The sequence below is a fragment of the Theobroma cacao genome, chromosome 9, assembly GCF_000208745.1.
Source record: "Theobroma cacao cultivar B97-61/B2 chromosome 9, Criollo_cocoa_genome_V2, whole genome shotgun sequence".
NCBI classification, from domain to species: Eukaryota; Viridiplantae; Streptophyta; class Magnoliopsida; order Malvales; family Malvaceae; genus Theobroma; species Theobroma cacao.
This window is the reverse complement of record NC_030858.1, coordinates 38,589,777-38,607,355: the sequence shown is the minus strand read 5'-3', so window position 1 is coordinate 38,607,355 and position 17,579 is coordinate 38,589,777. Positions and strand designations below refer to the sequence as shown.

Below are 17,579 nucleotides of genomic sequence, written 5' to 3'. Positions count from 1 at the left end.
ATTTGTATTTATATAACTAAGATTTACTCATTTTTTATTGATACGAAATTCGTGACATTTATCTTTTTTTAATATAATTTCCTAAATTTAATTTATACATAAAAAATAAAATTACATAAATATAATAAATCGGTTAAATTGAATCCAACCCACCTCTTTTTCTTCTTTTTGTATCCATAAAACGACATGGTTTAGTTTTCTTATAAAATCTTAACCTAGCCCTAGCAGGCTGCCCGTTTTCTCTAAACCCTCTCTCCCTTACTCGGTCCTGTCGTCGGCCTAACCTTTCTAGCAACGGCTCCCTCTTTCTTTCTCTTTCCTTTTTTTTTCTTCTCTTCCCTTTCCTTCTGCCCCCAGTTTCATCTCTTTCTAAAAAAGGCTAGCTACCGATCTTCTCGGAGTGCAAGGTCTCCTTCACTCTAAAAACTGTATAATACCTTGAAATTTATCCTATCCGTATCACCTTTCTCTAAAAAAAAACATATTTTTCTTTCTCTCTGTCTAATAATCCATTCAATCAGGTAATTTTAATTCAATAATTCTCATTTAATTTTAGTTTTGTTTGTATTCTTTATGCATTCATGTTTCTTTCTTCTGTAATAAGTGAACTGAAAGTAAATGATCTTTGCTAAATTGAATCTGGAATTGGTTATTTTGTATTTAATGTGTGTTTTTTTGATCTGGGTGTTTTTATTCTTCTAAAAGGTGTTAGATTTAGTTTTAATGGGTGGTGATTTTGAAGGGATCAGATAGATTCTAGTTTCAGATTATTGGATTATGTGTTATTGGGAGCTAGAGACTCTGTTTTTTGTGTTTTTGGAGTGGTTTTTACTTTGCTTCCTTGCGGATTGCTGCATCTATTGATGTTTTGCAGTGGTTTTTTTTGAAGCTCAACTGTTGTTATATGGGAAAGGAAAATGGAGTAAGACTCAATTCAATCAAAGCCAGAGCACTCCTTCGTTTTAGTTTTTTGTGTAGGTTCTAACATTTATGGTATCTATCTTAAAAGATATTATGAAACTCTTATGAAAAATAATAATTTTTAAAATCAAGTTAAAATTGTTTGGTAAATTTTTTCTTATAAGTTATAATTTTTGTTAAAATTATCATAGATGATATTTTTTTTAGAGAGTAATATTATAATTATTTTTAATAAATAAAGATATCTTTAAAATAAAAATAATTTTTTTTATATTTTTAAAAGAAGAGAAAAAAAAAAGCTCTTCCTTAGAGTTGTTTTTTTTAAGTTTTTTTTTAAATTTTATTTTTTAAAAAAAATTATTTTTTAAGAACTTTTCAAAAAATTATATTTAATCTGATTTTTACTTTTAAAAAGTAGATAAATTAAAAAAAAGTTAAGTCAAATATGTACTAAATCAAATGAGGATATGATAGACCCCTCACCTAGTGTTCCATGGTTTGGAGTCAATGCAAAAGACTTTTATATCCCTGGTCAGATGTCATTACCACACCTGTTTACGTTTTAGATGGGCAGAGGCCCTTTGCATTGGTCCCTGCTTGTTTGGTTCGAGCCTTTTGTACCAGGCCTTTTACCTCTGTATGATTTTTTGCCAGCTGTCTTGCTTGATTCCAGATCGATTTTTAGCTCTTTTTAGTTTTTAATTATTATCTTATATTTGGGCATCTTTATTCTTTATAAATCTAATCTTTGTTCTGTATAGGGTTAGAAAAACCCGGAGATCTTATTTTGGTTTAATTGTTATCTTATTCTTGGGCATCCTTCTTCTTTATAAATCTAGAGAGGGAACTAGGGCAAAGCCAAGAACAAGAACAGAACAAGATGATTATTCCAGTTCGCTGCTTCACATGTGGGAAGGTCTTTTCCTCACTTATCTTTTATTTTCTTTTTTGATTATCCCAAAAACACTGTAATAGAATAATATATACTCTATTTGTATTTAGATTTTTTTCGATTTAATGTAGGTAGGTAATAGCCTGAGGTTTTTGGTGACTGTGTTGCACTAGCTTGAAATATTGGTTTGGGTATTTGTAGGTTATTGGTAACAAATGGGATACTTACCTTGATCTTCTCCAGGCCGACTACACTGAAGGGTTAGTAACAACCTCTCTTTCTCTCTATCTCGCTTGTTTAATCATTAATTATCTTCTTATTGATTATTTTTTGGCTTTATTGTTGTTGTTTTTTAATAGATTTTAAGTAATTTCATTGTTGATCTAAATTATCTATTGTGTTAATTGCATTGTTGTTGTAAGTGACTGCATATGATTGGTGATTTGGATGATTTCTTTGATAGATATTTTTTAAAAGCTTTTAAGAAAGCTTAATTTGGGTGTTTGAGGGTTTATGATTACTTAGTATCTGTATAACCAAGAAACTTTGAACATAATCTTTTCAACGAAATGGTTAAAGATGCTCTTGCTTGTTTGTCAAAGAAACATTTTTTGTATACCCCAAATGCAAATTATCAGTGTTGGCTAATGTTACTTGATTGATGAAAATATGCATTCCTTCACCCATATGGAATAAGGAAATGTATCTAATCTAAGCACCCAAGCATGTATTTGATAATATTATGTTGAAAGTTGATGAGTAACAATCAAATTTATGCATTATTGATCATCTATGAATCTTGGTGGTCAGCCTAGCTTTAATACTCCGATTGGTATTTACTAGCATTAGTCTGTAGAGAATAAGTTGTGATTTGTTTGGCATGCAGAGATGCTCTTGATGCTTTGGGCTTGGTTCGATATTGCTGTAGGCGAATGCTTATGACTCATGTTGACCTCATTGAGAAGCTTCTGAACTATAACAGTAAACTCTCTCTCTGTCTCCCTTCCCAACCTTCAATCTATTTTGACTCTCTTTCTTCCTCATGTTTATGTGCATTTTATTGCTATATTTGTTTGGTGTCTCCTTCCACTTACTCTAAAATCATTTTTGCAGCTTTGGAGAAGTCCGAGACCAGTTGAGGAAACATCTAGAAGTTAGTCCTGCATGCTCTATTGCAGTTCTGACTGCCTATGTGATTCTAAGATTTGTGTAATGTGGAACGTAGTCAGAATCCAAACAATGAAAGACTTCAATAGTAGTCAACTTGTACTTTGGTTCTATAATGGATCATTTATACGTTTGAACCTACCTGGTAATTTTAAAATATTAAATTATTGGAACATTGTGCCTGTTGTTCAGAACTTTGCTATTTCCTTGGATAAATATTTAGTCAAAGGATATGGTTGAGGGATGTGATATGTTCAATAGTGGTCAATATGTTTGTACTTATTCCTCTTCATTTGGAGTCCTTTGTCAAGCAGACTTCTTTTCGAAACAAATCCAAATAGTCTATCTGAAGTGGCATTCCTATGCATGCGGATTACTCTAAACAGGAATTCCTTTTTGCTTTTATTTGAGTAAATTTTTAAATTTACTTCTATTATTTATGGCTGACTGTTTAGATGCGTCTTTACACCACTGTTTGTGTTGGGAATACTAAGATTCCATTATATGGTGGTTGTAGAACCAGCTCATTATGGTCACACCTGAGGCCAAAATTCTGCGAGCAATGCAATTGATGACAGGTACAGTATGCTGCTTCTAGGACATATACTGTCTTTTCATTAGGCTCTTCCTTGGCAAGCTAGTTGTAACCTGAAGTATTTTGGCAGATAACCGAATCAGACACATTCCAGTGATTGTTGAGAAGGGAATGGTCGGCATGGGCAGGTTACTAGAGGTGATGAAATCTTGTGTGTTTCACCTGTTATGCCGCATACTTGTCGGACATAAGTAAGCAGAGAGCAAGTAAATACTGTGTTTTGTGCATCTTTCGTCGCGTGGCTTTGGCTTTATCTTTCCCATGTGTTAATATGCAACGATGTGAAATAAAATCATGTGGACTAACAGTTTAGTAATAAACATTATCGTCTTGCTTGGTATTCGTCTTATTTGTTTTCCACAGCAGGAGTGGTAAGCATAAAGCAGTATTTATTTGCTTGATTTAATTCGTAAAAAAGTGTAATCACGTTTCACGTTGAGCCGTTAAAACTGACAATAAAATACTACTCCTTTCCGTAACATAAATTTTTTACTGCCTCCTTAAATATTTTTTATAGTTAATTCGTGAACTATTAAAATTACACTCTTCAAAATTAGTTGTAACTTTGATGTCACGTCAGCGACCATTCTAACAAAATTAAAAATTTTTGAATCTGGACGAAACAGAAGAGAGGTTGGACTTGAGAGTTAAAAGTTGAAGTTAAAACCCACGCGGACCATGGACCATCCAGTCTGGTGGTCGGTGAGGTCACTTCTAACAATTTGGGCAACAACCAACAGCTACTAAAGACTCCACTCATCTGCACCTCTCTGTGCGTCTTCAATAGTGCTCTTCTCGTCTCTTTGTTGACCCGCTCTTCATATTTGGATTTGTTATAGTGTAAGGAGAGACTGCCCCTCTCACTGCCAGCAAATTGCAATGTGAGCTGCCTCTCTTTCTCATTCTTTTCATACTGTTACCTTTACCATCTATATTTTGTCAAAGTTTCTCACGACTCAATTTGGATTTTTCCTTGAAGCAAAAGCTTTTTTTTTTGAGTTTTTTCTACCTTTTTTAATCCTTGTTTAGGGTTTTGCTCATGACTTCAGTCTACTTGGTTGAATTACTCTGATATTCTTAAATGATGCTATATGGTAATTAGTAGTTGTAGCAGTAGTAATAAACAGGATTTTGCAGCCAGCCCCCGTGTTGGGTAAGTTCATAACTTGGGCAGGCAGTTACATATGTTTCTTGTCTCTCTGATTTTCTGATTCACATACTATACCCCTTGTACTGCATATTCTTTTCTGATATATAAGTTTGCACAACATGCCTTTGATGCAATTTCGTCTCTCATAATTTTTCCATAATAACAGTATGGTGGATTTGCCCTCCTTTCCCCCTGCCTTTACACCCATCGTTCTGAGACTCAGTTCAAGTAAAGAATTTCAATGGCTAGCATCATGCTCTTTTAGCATCATCACCTGCAAACTAGTAAGTCTCCTAATATGCTTTTGCTTATACCAGGGAGACTTTTGGTGAATTAGAGCTCTTTTTATATCTGTTCTTCTTTGTAGATTTCGGTTCCATTGCTCTTTAGCGATTTAAGATCCACTTAGAATTTTTCTTTTTCACTTTTATAAATTCAATACAATCTTGGCACTCACTAACACATCCTTAGCCTTTTCTTATTCATGTTACTTAATTTTTGGCCTACATCTTGTTTGATAGTCACCTAGATTTTTTTTCTGGTAATGGTTGTTGTTATATAAAGTAAGATTGAGGTTGTTTAAATTGCTTAGCATTTCATTCAGCCAGTTTTTCAGTTTTGATTCAGAATATGTGGCTTACTGTTTGACATAAAAATGTTTGGCAAACTTAAAGTATACAGCTCTACACCATTATTTTGGAATGACTAAAAGATTCCAGTACCTGTATCCAGTTTTGGACACATATCCTGCTAGCTTAAATTTGGGATTTTGATGAGTGTAAGTTATCCATATCTACATCTGATGTCTATGCCCAAGTTGGAGCAGTTTATTAGTTGTTTTAAGTCCTCTAAAGGTTGCAGGATTCTAGCTATGTTTTCTTATCATACAGCTTGAAATAAAATTGTAGAAACTGATATTAACATCATATGTAAACCTTTCTATCTTACATTATTCGCTTTAGGTCTGTCTTTGAACTGCAGTATCAGATTTGACATCAAGATGATGGAATTCACATTAACTCTTAAAGTTTAGGAGAATTTATAGGTATATCTAATTTCTTGTGCTCATATTTTTACATTGAGGATATTTGAAGTTACCTAACAAAAAAAATCATGTGGTGGAAACATAATATGACTCTGTTATTGAGTACCGTAAGTTGGCTAGAGTTTCAGGAGGAAGTAAACATGAGTAGCTTTGAGGGAGTCTGGGATAAGAATTTCTTGTTCTTTCTTTTTATATAGTAATGGTAACTTCTCTTGTTTTTTTTGGTCTATTTATTAGTAGCTTCAGTAGTTGAAAAGTCTACAAGATTGATGTAATGAATGAGTTATATGTCCTTTTATTTGGTACTTAATGTAGCTCCTTGTGTTAATTTTTCTACCCTAATCATCTGTTTATATTGTTAGAAAGAAAAGCAGAGTGCATCTTAACTAACTTTAATACTGTTTGTCAGATAATAATCTCTCTCACCCAATAAATTCAAATAATGTGTTCAATTATGTTCATGCAGGTCTACAAAATAACAGGTTTCATCAGCCATTTTTGTTTCAAAGGATACAGAAAGCTAAGCAATGAAAAAAAAGTTGAATGGAACAATCGGTGAAATTTTGTCCTATATTCTTATTTTGTATAAAAGTTGTCCATATTAGATTTTTTTTTTTACAACATTAATCTTGATAGCTTTATTTTCTACAGGGGATTTTCAACTTTCCATGCTCTTATTGCAGCGTTGGCTTCTCTGTACCTCCTATTTGTCTCAGATCTTTTTCATGAGGATTCCAGTGATGAGTTGATTGTTAATAGAACCTCTATTATATCAAACACGATATTAGGGGTAAGCTGATGTAGGAGGGATATTTCCAGACTTGTTTCACATCAATTTTTTTTGTCTATTCCTTTAATTCAGTTTTACATAGGATTGTTCGCGAAGTTCAATTAGTTTATATTATGCACCAATATCTGGACTACTCGTTTCTATTAACGTAATGGTATGTGGTTTGCCAAGCACATTCAATGCTGCTTTACAAGTTTGCTGAACTTCACTCATGATGGTTTTTTTTTTTCTCCTCAAGTATGCCTGTAACATGCTTGGTAATGATTTGTTGATGGTTAGCTGGAAACTTCTTACTTATTAATATTCCGTTCCTTTATACTGTACAGTTCTCTATTGGTTATTTTCTATCAGACTTGGCGATGATTTTTTGGCATTTTCCGGCTTTAGGAGGTCTGGAGTATGTAAGTATAGAAGTATGCCTGATGTTATTTATATTATTGTCGATTAGATTATTTTCTTGCTCTGAATTGGGCCTAGTACTTGGAAGCAAATTAATTTAAAGCATCAACATAAGCAATAATTTGGTTCTTTTAATAAACTTTTGGCATTTGCCGCTCTCTCGTTCAAATACTTGATCACTTGAAATGTTGGCTTAGGGGTTCATGCTAAGTGGTTCAATTTGTTCATCTCCTTTATCTCTATCAGGTCCTGCACCATGGGCTATCCATGTTTTCGATTTTTCTCTCCCTAATAAGCAGTCAAGGGCAGATTTACATATTAATGGTTCTCTTCTCAGAGAGCACAACACCTTTTGTAAATTTGAGATGGTGGGTTAACGTATGAAAATTTGCTATTTTTATCTTCTCCGGTTCATCAACACTGTCTTACTACTATGACTACAAATCCAGGTACTTGGATGTTGCTGGTCAGAAGAGCTCTAACATTTATATCTACAATGGCATTGCATTGTTCTTTGGGTGGTTGGTACTGTCTATCATGCCTCAAATCTTGGTTCTTTACCATTGGCCTGCTGTTATTTTGTGCATTCTGGGCTCCATGTTGGCTCCTTGACATTAATTGAGATGAAATTGGGAATCATTGGCAGTGAAGCACTTTGCTTTTTTAACTTGAAGGGCATTTGTTATACGTGAAAATATCCAGAACACCTTAAAAAATGCTACGTTCCCTTTAGCGGGTTCTGTTTGTCTCTTGCCATGGCCTGTTAAGCATCTCTTTGTCAAGTTGTTCTTTAACAGTGTAAAGAAGAATAGAACTGTTATTTGTGAGGCAAAATTACTTTGCCCGTTTGGTCTGCAGAAGGAGATGTATGCTGGTACTTTTTTTAAAGGGGGTGTATAAGTTATATTCAGATCTCTTTGTTTTTGGTATTCTCTTCAACTTATGGAGATACACTAAGATTTTTGGACTTTCTGTGTTTCTTTTGTGACATGACCTATATCAGACAATTGTACTGCATTTTTGTTGGGATGGCACTAAAAGCTTTTTCCTCTTTTCTCTTAAAAAGTAAAATAATGTCATTTTTGGTGATATTTTTAATGGGTTTTATTATCGGGTGTATTGCTATCATAATTACGATAGTGTTAAATATCCTACAAAATAAAAGGAATGAGTTTCTTCTTTAGTCGTCTCCTTGGAACATCTGTTAAACTTTGAATCCATGCAGTTATCTTCCTGACATCATGTTGATGCTGTTACGACTTATGGGCACATTTCTGTGTGAAAAGACAAACTAATGAATTTCATGAATACAGCTTTTTGGCCTTTCATTTGTTTGATTTAGATCAGGGGTTTCTATTTGTTTTAGGTTATACGAATTAATTTCTATAATGGGAAAGGTTTGTTGCATCATCGACATTCAGGTCTTTCATCTCTTGTTGCAAAGATCTCATTATGTAGGGTACATCATCTGTTCACCACATGATTTGTTTCAAAACGAACAAGTTCTTAAATTATTGGTGGGTATCCTGCCGAAATAATCAGAGCAAGACCATGAGAGGATTTAAATATTGAATGACATGGTTGAAGTGTATTGTTTAAATTCCTTTTGCTTTCTCGTTCATTTCATTGTTACTGCTTCACTGACATCTTCTTCGATGATTTTAGATTGCAAGGATTTTTCTGTTCATCTATTTTTTTGCCCACATGCTTAACCATTTTGATCAGGTGAGTGGTGCTCCTTGGTCTAGTGTTTGAGTAAATGAGCTTAAGCTTATATAAGCAAAACTCTTATGCTATTATGGTATTATCTGTTTCTCATAATCTGGCGTGTTGTGTTCTGCAACCTAAAAGGTTCTTGTCTTTCCAATTCTACAATGTTATATATTTGAACAGGTTTGAAACTTAAGCTGAAATCAAATTGCAAATTCTTCAAATCAATCGGCAATCTACACGTGCATCTCTGCTCATGGCCATGCACAAATAAAGTCAAAACCCTAAATCCCAATAACTTAATGCTTTCTAGGATTTTGAATGAGGAAGTGCTAGAATTTCATATTTTTACAGTTATTTTGGGCAGGTTTTTATAAGAACTTGTGTATTATTTTTTTTATTTAATAGGGAAGCAAGTTTATCTGGGTTGTTTGATGTGTGTAGGACAAAATCGATATCATACATTAAGCCTTATGCAGTTGTTTGTGTGTGTTAAGAGAAGATTGTTTGCATTAATTTGTTTTTTCTTTTATTTATTACAGGTTAAGAAGATATTTCCCTTGGGCTTCTACAGCTTGCTCACTGTACCTGCAATGTTGGCCTTGATGAATGTAGCATGGTTTTGGAAGATAATAAAGGGATTGATTAAAACAGTTTCAAAAGCAAGACACAGTGAATAATCCAAATGTGTGTTTAATGGTGGGCCTGCAATGTGAACAAGACCCTTTGTTGTATCAAATTATGGATACTAATTGTAAAATGAGTCTGTAAAATCGATTGTTAGTGGTGTTTTGTGAATGTGAAGTGTGTAATTCAGACATGGTTTTGGGAATTGGTAAGAGAAGGAATTTGATCTTTGTGAACCAAGCGATGGTGACAAATTCGAGCATATGCAGCAAGCTAAGAATGCTTAATCGGTGATGAGGAGAACGATAGGAGCCAGTCATTTCATCATTCTCTGTGGAGCATTATTTCATCATTCTCTGTGGAGCATTATTTCATCAGACATCATTCATCGAATGATGCGCGGGACCAATCCATATTTAGTAGGTGAGGGTCTAGGGTAATGGTCAAATGGGCAGGTCTTGTAATTGCCTTCGCATTAATGCGTTAGCTTGCCATAATTAATAACGCAACCCGTACCCATGGATCAAAAGTTGAACAATCGAAATCGTAGCAGTAGATCAGTAGTTGTACTCTTTTGTTATTAGCGCTGGATGGATGAGAATGAGAGTTGGCGATCGGCGAATGCGCTTTCCTTGGTCTGTCCACAGCATGTTGTGCCGACCTTTTCTCACCGCCCCACCATAAACTTGCCTTAATATTCTTCTTTTGGGTCGTCTTCTTTTTGTTTAATTTGCATCACAAGAAAAATCCCTTTCTTTGCTTGATTTTATTAAATACGACTTTTTGCCTGCCATCTTTTTCCTTCTTCCAAGCCAAACCTAGATCCGTTCGTTAAGATGGACAAACCCAGGGAGTTTATTACCACGACCAAATAAAGAAATTCACTGGATCATCTATGATTTGGAACTGGATCAATCAAAATACAACAGAAAACACATACATACATAATGCCAAATTACGTTTAAAGGGCATACATATTATATATCGAGATATACTGAAGCAAGCATGTGGAGGAGGTTGTGGTGGTGCGAGGCTTTCAAGCAGGGCGCGTCTGCGGCAGTTGGTAGGAGACCTCCGTCTTCGCCGCTGCTGTTGGAGGGATTGACATTGAGAACCAATCCAGTATTCTGCGGTAGAAAACTTTGGTTATCTTCTACATCTTCTGATCCCAATGCAACCTCTGATTCCAAAAACGCAGGATCAGGAGCAGAACTGGAGAGCATAACATTCGCGGAGGCCAAGAAGCTAATGAGGCTGGTGAACGTGGAATCGCTCAAGACGAAGCTAGGAATGGAAGGCAAAGAGGTGATAGGTTACTCGGAGTTACTGGAGGCCTGCGAGAGCATGGGCGTTGCCAGATCTCTGGACGAGGCCATCGCTTTTGCACGCGTTCTGGATGAGGCAGGCGTTGTACTTCTATTTCGCGACAAGGTGTATCTTCATCCTGATAAGGTACCCATCTTTTAACCTTTATTTCTCTTGTATTAGTGTCTTTATGTCGACGTAATCGAATCCATGATTCTTGAATTTGAGAAGCGATTGAGAATGGATTTGCCAATCGAATCCAGTTCATGTTAAATATTATTCCCTTCCATTCTACTTTAGTGTGTTTGTCATTTCAGATGCTTCCTTTTTCATTGGCTTTGCCTTCGCGTCGCTTTGGATTTTGTTTTTCTGTTGTTTTTGTACATTCCGGGAAGAAATAAAAAAAAAAAAGCATCATATTTTGGCGATGGGTACCAAATTTTTCCTCACTTGAGCTAGTGATGAATATTCTTTTAACAGTATTAATGTTTGGCTTGTCATCTTAGATATGTTATTTATGCAATCAATTTGCATCATATTTGATTGCAAACTTGTGTTTTGTGTTTCTTACTTACCACCTTCCATTCTTCTCTAATAGTGGGCACTTCTGCCAATTCCACTTTCTCTCTCTATGCGCTCTAGAGTCTGATATTCCTTTCTATTTTTCCTTTTTTATTGAAAGCTTTGTTCATTCCTTGCGTTGCTTTGAAATCTAGAGTTATGAGTCATACGCCATTGGGGCTTCTTCAAATTTCATGCTTCCATCATTCAGCATATGACCTTTAATTTATCTAAGCAGGCCTTACTTTATCTTTTTTTCTTTTCCTTTCCCCTTGACGAAACAATCAAGTTACTAAAGTTGCTTATCCTAATGATTTGTAAATAATTCATGTTCATTATAAAATAGGGTTAATGACAAATTCAATACTCAAATTATAATCAAATGTTTGATTTAGTTTTTAAAATTTAAAAATGCCGACTCAAGTACTCAAATTCTGCTTCTATCAATGCTATTGCACAATTCCTTTATTCCATTAGCATAAAGTGTGGGGTGTCCCAACAGCTATTAAAAACCCGGTAGCTGGCACATTCTGATAGGCTGTTGGGAAACACGTTAGACTACTTTCTAATTGAGTTAGTTAAATGTGCATTATGCTTAACAGAAGCAAAGTTTGAATACTTGCACAATTTTAAGCTTTAGATGCCAAATCAAACGATTGCCTATAGTTCAAGTACTAAATGTGTAATTAACCTTTATAAATAATGCTCTAACATGTCTACAAGATTCTAGTATATTAAAAAATGCATTAGAACACATGCATTATGCCTTTCGGTCGGTCTGGTGCTTTGTTTTCACTTCTAAGAATTCTGTCAGCCAAAATTTGTGATGCCTCTCTACTGTGAAAATTTGTAAGACCACTTGGTATATTTCACGTAATTGTAATGGAAAAAGTCCTAATTGTTTACATTATTGCTCATCCATCCATGCTCCTATGCGTGTGCACAGATAATACTTGAACAGTGATACTATAATCTTCATGTACACAATTCACAAAATTCTTTTATATACTGTTCTTTCCTGGTAACAACACATATGAGAATTAAGGCATTGAAAAGTTGTTTCATGCAACAGTCTATAATATAATCTTCATGGACAGACTTCATAAGATTTGTATGTACTGTTCTTTCCTGGTAATAACATAGATGAGAATTAGGCATTTAAAACTTTTTGCATGCATCAATCCATAGCACAAAGGTTTATCTACAGATGGTTACCTTCAGTCATGTGTTGTCCAATCTATTTTTTTTGACATGACAATATTATGCTGTGTTTAGACCCAGAAAATTGTGTTAATGGCAATTGCTCAGTTGGTACCTCATTCAGCTTTGTCTGCACCTCTAGCCTTCCACCAAATTCTTCTTGACCCCGTATTTAAACCAAATGGTACACTAAGCATTATTGCCATTATTCTCCCAAAGCCCTCTGCACTTCTCTTCCCCTCCTCTTCCCAATCCAAACCACTTATTTTTGCCATATTGCTGTTATTGCATTTTTCGTGTTCTATGCTTGCAATAACTCCAAATCATTCCGTCATTTCTCTCCTGCAGTCCTGTTATTAGCTCCTTTACTTGAGCTTCCAGAAGGAATATGAATCGCTAATGTAACTGATGTTCCTGCACTTTTACCCAACTCTTTTGCTTTTATACCATACGTGGATCTCAAAACTTATGTGGTTGTTTTCTCCCCCAAAGTTCATCGTACTTTTCTTTCTTAAGAATTACTTTTTTTTCCCTACTGGGAACCACTGAATATGCAGACTGATTTTGCTGAAACCCATTATCATTTGCTTAGGTGGTGGATCTTGTTAGAAGAGCAGTACCTCTTGCATTGACTCCTGAAGATGACCCCATTAGGGATGAGCTAAAGAGGCTGCAGGAGAAGAAGGAAGAGATTGATGTGTTGGCACATAAGCAAGTTCGCCGCATCCTTTGGACTGGTCTAGGATTAGCTGTGGTACAAGTTGGACTCTTCTTCCGCCTAACATTTTGGGAATTCTCGTGGGATGTTATGGAACCAATTGCATTTTTCACCACTACCACTGGCATAGTCATAGGCTATGCTTACTTCCTGTTCACTTCAAGAGATCCCACATACCAAGATTTGATGAAGAGGCTTTTTCTCTCCAGGCAGAGAAAATTGTTCAAGAAGCATAATTTTGATGTTGGCAGATTGAAGGAGTTACATAAGAAGTGCAAAACACCTCTAGATGCCTCTGCATCTATCCGAAATCGTGTAGGGTTGGAACTAGAGCTAGATGATGCCTTGCATAAGGATTAGCTGTGCCTCCACCAGCTCTTTGTTTTTGCGTTTTTTTGCCCCTTTCCTTTCTCTCTTTCTTATGTAGATGAATTATCACGGTAACCATCTGTTCCAATTTTCTTCAGAGTTAAGGCAAAGGTTTCTAACCTCTTACTCAAATCAAGCTTAAACTTATCCCAGCTTATCCATTTGTTCCTTCGTGTCGGTCCCTCTCGTTTCTTGTAGATAGGACAAGTCAAACCTTCTCCTCAATCTGAAAAAGCACCCTAGTCATTACACAGACAATATGCTACTGTCGCATCATCTTCATATACTTCACCATAGTTGTCATCCCAGCTCCTCACCCAATCATCAATTCACCAGCATGGAACAAGGTTTTTATGCTTTGTGCACGCACGCCATGAACGCACTTAAATACAAGACAAATATTGAAACAAACAGAAACCATACCCACCAAACGCCACTCACACAGAGCTTCGTTATCACAAAATCTAATGATACAGTACAATTACTAAATAGTACAAATTAACTGAACCAACAATAACACACTAAAGAAAATTCAATTCCAGAGAAATTCAATCAAGAACTAGCGTCCATGTCCACTCAGGCCCTTGTGCTATCAATGACAAGGGAATCCACTGCAGTAGGTATATATGCAGCACAGAGGTCAGACTTATGATTTCTACAAGAAAAGTGATCTGTATTCATCTGCCTCTCGAGACATCTCTTCAGGGCTTCTGTTCTTCCTTTCCTTATCTAAATCCAGCGTTTCCTGCATTTCCTTCTCTTTCACATCTATCTAACAATGAACAACAGACAGTGGAAACACAAGTTATCCAAGGTTAGCTGATAAAAGCAAAGCAAATAGGAATATCTATCTTACTGCATCATAGATCTCATCGTTCCTCTCAAAGTCGCCCTCTCTCCTCGGAAGGATATGAATGTGAACATGAGGTACTGTCTGCCCTGACTGTGGCCCATCCTAAAGTACAAACAAACACGTATGCTACAAAATTTAGTTTTTAATGATCCAACATATGCTCTTTACAGAGCGGCAGTATTACCATATGGTGAGAACAGCCAAAAACTTCCAACAAGTATCACACAATCAATTTCTCTCATTCAATTTTCTATAAGAAAGCAATATTTTTTCATTCTCAAGTGATCACTTAAACACACTAATTGCTTGTTGTTGCATGAGAAAACAAATTACTAAACTTGAAATGGGTTAATGTACAAATAAACATAAGAGTTAACAGGAGGTACTCAGAAAATGCATCCAAAGAGTCACAAATACCAAGCTTGAGTACACCCCAGATTGAAGGGTTGAGGTCTAACTTGGCCAAGAGAATTAACAATAGGATGTGAATTTTACAATTTTTGAAAATATTAAATCCAAACTATAACAAAAGTACTCTAGTAAATGTTGTATTTTGGGAGAATTCGAGATATGGCTGAATGATGCAGCCTCTATTACAGGCAAGGAAAGCATGGATGAACAAAGTATGGTAAGCACAGAACTGAAGTTCATCCCATTCATTACTGGTTGCTTAAGGCATTTAATTACAACAAGTTAAAACGTGGATAACAGCCTACAACACTTGGTTACATGCATAAGACAAGTGTTAAAATGCATTAAGAACTAAGCATGCATAACAACATGTAAATACATTAGCTGAGAGGAGTAATGGCGTGAGGCTTTCAGGTGTAAATCTTCCAGAAAAAAAGTGTTGTGGAGAAGGTCCTTGAAAATGCCTTGACTGCAAAATTCAAAGACAAAGATAGTGGTGAGACAGCACCAAGAAAGGGACCTGGTGAGTCAAAGGAGAAAGAAAACAGAGGCTATCACCACAACAAGTCTCAGTTCAGGAATAACAAGCTTCAGATTTGTTCTCACTGTAAGAAACATAATCATGCAGGGAATAGTTGCTGGTTTAGGCCGAGCACAAAGTGCAGAATTTGCAACAAGTTTGGCCATATGGAAAAGGTTTGTAAAAACAAACCATACACGCAAGAAAAGACTGCTCAAACAGTAGAGAAAGCTGAGGTAGCAGATGAGCATCTCTTCATGTCGCTGAGCAAGCCAAAATTCGAGCATCACAGGGACAAGCTGAAGGTTCTCAATGCAAGCATTAAGGGGGAATGTTGACTCTAATGCTTACATGTGCCAAGTGGAATGAACGCTATATGTCTATCCACTTGGATACCATGCATCTTGGTGCATGTTTAAGCTGATTTGAAAAGCTCAACGTGGTGCATTGCATGCTTAAGATGTAATCTGGTTTTGCACTTGTATTAGCTTGTTGAACAAGTGTTTTAATCCTGAAAATGTTGTTCATGTGTCTTCTACATATAAATTCGATTGGTATGAATGGTATAAACCCTCTGTTCATCTGCTAAGTGTGGTTGCCACCATAAGCCTCTGGTCATCCTTGTTTATGTGCTCATTAACAGACTCTCTCCAGAAGCTATATACCCTTCTTCACTCAAAAATTCAACTGTAAAGGCATCTCGAGGCAAGAGGCATCGAAAGGCAAGAGATGAAAACAAAAACACGAAAGAAAAGGCTTATAATTGAAAAACAGGAGGTGAGCAACCAAGAACAGCATAAAACCACGAACATAGAGGTCCCCATCTCTATCATCTCTACTACAGCCAGAAAGGAGGGAAAGCAAAATTTAAGAAGGTGAGGGTGCCAAAATATGATTTGGAAACAACAACATGATTGAGAAACAATGTCAAGTACTATGGCAAGTCTGAGACAAAAGGGAAACCTATTTACATTTAAATAAAAGTAATAGAGCATTTCCCATTCTCTTACTTGGATAGTAAAAGTGAGCGATGACGCTTTATGGTGGCACTCAAGCCCTCCACCAACCCTCTGTGCTGTTAGCCACAAATCACTGGTCTCATCAACGGTGAGATCAACAAACCGCTTAACTTCACGCCTTGGGCAGACAAGCACATGTGTACAATGTTAAGAAAACCAAATTCAAGCACGAATTCTTCAACAATGAAAAATGAATGATTTCCTAACAAATTGGATCCAAAACCATACCCGCTTATACAAAACAAATGCAACCTAAATTGTGATTGCATTTTAGCACGTAATGATTTAAATATAGTTAGAATAATTTTGTCAAGCTGTTTTCTTTACATCTTCTAAGGTGTATTGTACATACATACACGTCTGTGCGTGTGCAAGCCAGCTACACTCCTCTCCTCCAAGCTGCAGTCTCAAGTTTACATCATTCCCATATGAACAATTCAATTTGCAGCGAATGATTAGAAAGAAAATTACTTTATATTGTGTAGTCCAGAATCATGTATACCAAAAATGATTAAAAAAAAAAACCCAAATTGGAGTTTAAAAAAAAAGGATATGACCTGCAAAGGAGAAAAAGGCAAATCAATGACGATTGATAATTAGAAGAAATATATAATGAAAGCAGGAAACACACACAGTTGGATGGAAAGATGATGAAGATGAATCTCGTCGGGTGATAATAGCAATGAAAAGAGTCTGTGGTGGTAATTAGTACTAGTAGTAATTACCAGGAACAACAGGACGCAGGTTGACCATCGCATAGGAAAGGGGGCTGGAATAGAAAACCTCCTTGGGATCAATCTTATATGGGCCGAACGTATAGCACTCCGTTGACATCTGCTTCACCATATTGGTTGTAATGCCAATGTTTAGTTTTCGATTGACACAATTAATCAAGATGTTGGCATGTCATTTTATCAATCACTTGCCTTAGCAGTGAGGGCGGCGGTGGACGATGAGATTGTTCGGAACCCTCCCCAGGAAATCCTGATAAAGCAATTCCGACCCAGACCTAGAGAAGACAGCAGCTGCAACTTTGTCATTCCCTTCTCGGGTTTTCTTGCCTCAAATCCTTTTAATTTAAAAACAATAAAAAAATTTCAATTATTTTAATTAGTTCGATTAACTCAATTTTTGAAATTTAAAGGATTGTTTTTAAAATATTATATCTACTATGCTGTATATTAGAAATCAAATACCCAAAAAGCAAACCACTAAAAAGTAAAAAGTAATAAAATGTATGAAAATCCTTGTAATTTTATGTGTTTTTTTATGGAACACGTATGCTATTTTTACCCACGTTATACCGTGTATTTACTGAAACCAAACG

At 35.8% G+C, this 17,579-nt stretch overlaps 4 protein-coding genes across 9 annotated transcripts; 3 read left to right on the top strand and 1 right to left on the bottom strand.

Annotated features, from left to right (window-relative positions):
* LOC18591123 (DNA-directed RNA polymerases I, II, and III subunit RPABC5) lies at window positions 233-3,331 on the top strand. Of its 3 annotated transcripts, none has more exons than XM_018126483.1 (5): window positions 233-521; window positions 1,761-1,837; window positions 2,015-2,073; window positions 2,700-2,794; window positions 2,927-3,331. In XM_018126483.1, exons 2-5 carry the CDS (start codon window positions 1,802-1,804, stop codon window positions 2,950-2,952), a joined length of 216 nt encoding a protein of 71 aa, XP_017981972.1. In that variant the 5' UTR covers window positions 233-521; window positions 1,761-1,801; the 3' UTR covers window positions 2,953-3,331. The 3 variants fall into 3 exon arrangements, with proteins under 3 accessions (XP_017981972.1, XP_017981973.1, XP_017981971.1); XM_018126484.1 differs by lacking the exon at window positions 233-521 and adding an exon at window positions 1,486-1,558; XM_018126482.1 differs by lacking the exon at window positions 233-521 and having other exon boundaries at window positions 1,619-1,837.
* LOC18591121 (transmembrane protein 56) lies at window positions 4,235-9,536 on the top strand. 2 transcript variants are annotated; one of them, XM_007017060.2, is made up of 9 exons: window positions 4,235-4,456; window positions 4,892-5,009; window positions 6,237-6,325; window positions 6,422-6,560; window positions 6,887-6,961; window positions 7,206-7,327; window positions 7,409-7,484; window positions 8,625-8,684; window positions 9,212-9,387. In XM_007017060.2, the coding sequence occupies exons 2-9, from the start codon at window positions 4,893-4,895 to the stop codon at window positions 9,347-9,349; spliced, it is 816 nt and encodes a 271-aa protein (XP_007017122.1). In that variant the 5' UTR covers window positions 4,235-4,456; window position 4,892; the 3' UTR covers window positions 9,350-9,387. The 2 variants fall into 2 exon arrangements, with proteins under 2 accessions (XP_007017122.1, XP_007017123.1); XM_007017061.2 differs by lacking the exon at window positions 4,235-4,456 and adding an exon at window positions 4,568-4,728 and having other exon boundaries at window positions 9,212-9,536.
* Window positions 9,951-13,606, top strand: LOC18591120 (calcium uniporter protein 6, mitochondrial). Of its 2 annotated transcripts, XM_007017059.2 has the most exons (3): window positions 9,951-10,428; window positions 10,495-10,748; window positions 12,955-13,606. In XM_007017059.2, exons 1-3 carry the CDS (start codon window positions 10,302-10,304, stop codon window positions 13,438-13,440), a joined length of 867 nt encoding a protein of 288 aa, XP_007017121.2. In that variant the 5' UTR covers window positions 9,951-10,301; the 3' UTR covers window positions 13,441-13,606. The 2 variants fall into 2 exon arrangements, with proteins under 2 accessions (XP_007017121.2, XP_007017120.2); XM_007017058.2 differs by having other exon boundaries at window positions 9,951-10,748.
* On the bottom strand, window positions 13,855-17,350 carry LOC18591119 (bifunctional bis(5'-adenosyl)-triphosphatase/adenylylsulfatase FHIT). Of its 2 annotated transcripts, none has more exons than XM_018127342.1 (5): window positions 17,179-17,350; window positions 16,976-17,086; window positions 16,244-16,390; window positions 14,306-14,404; window positions 13,855-14,217 (listed from the first exon to the last, which is right to left on the bottom strand). In XM_018127342.1, the coding sequence occupies exons 1-5, from the start codon at window positions 17,290-17,292 to the stop codon at window positions 14,212-14,214; spliced, it is 477 nt and encodes a 158-aa protein (XP_017982831.1). In that variant the 5' UTR covers window positions 17,293-17,350; the 3' UTR covers window positions 13,855-14,211. The 2 variants fall into 2 exon arrangements, with proteins under 2 accessions (XP_017982831.1, XP_017982830.1); XM_018127341.1 differs by having other exon boundaries at window positions 13,855-14,221; window positions 17,179-17,348.

Coding starts and splice junctions, on each gene's coding strand:
- LOC18591119 (XM_018127341.1), bottom strand. CDS start 17,292: ATGACAAAGTTGCAGCTGCTGTCTTCTCTAGGTCTGGGTCGGAATTGC. Junction 17,087..17,178: donor CCGCCGCCCTCACTGCTAAG/GCAAGTGATTGA, acceptor ATGGTGAAGCAG/ATGTCAACGGAGTGCTATAC. Junction 14,405..16,243: donor CGCTCACTTTTACTATCCAA/GTAAGAGAATGG, acceptor TTTGTACTTTAG/GATGGGCCACAGTCAGGGCA.
- LOC18591120 (XM_007017058.2), top strand. CDS start 10,302: ATGTGGAGGAGGTTGTGGTGGTGCGAGGCTTTCAAGCAGGGCGCGTCT. Junction 10,749..12,954: donor TGTATCTTCATCCTGATAAG/GTACCCATCTTT, acceptor TCATTTGCTTAG/GTGGTGGATCTTGTTAGAAG.
- LOC18591121 (XM_007017061.2), top strand. CDS start 4,667: ATGGTAATTAGTAGTTGTAGCAGTAGTAATAAACAGGATTTTGCAGCC. Junction 4,729..4,891: donor GCAGCCAGCCCCCGTGTTGG/GTAAGTTCATAA, acceptor CCATAATAACAG/TATGGTGGATTTGCCCTCCT. Junction 7,328..7,408: donor CCTTTTGTAAATTTGAGATG/GTGGGTTAACGT, acceptor CTACAAATCCAG/GTACTTGGATGTTGCTGGTC.
- LOC18591123 (XM_018126483.1), top strand. CDS start 1,802: ATGATTATTCCAGTTCGCTGCTTCACATGTGGGAAG. Junction 1,838..2,014: donor GCTGCTTCACATGTGGGAAG/GTCTTTTCCTCA, acceptor GGGTATTTGTAG/GTTATTGGTAACAAATGGGA. Junction 2,074..2,699: donor CAGGCCGACTACACTGAAGG/GTTAGTAACAAC, acceptor TTTGGCATGCAG/AGATGCTCTTGATGCTTTGG.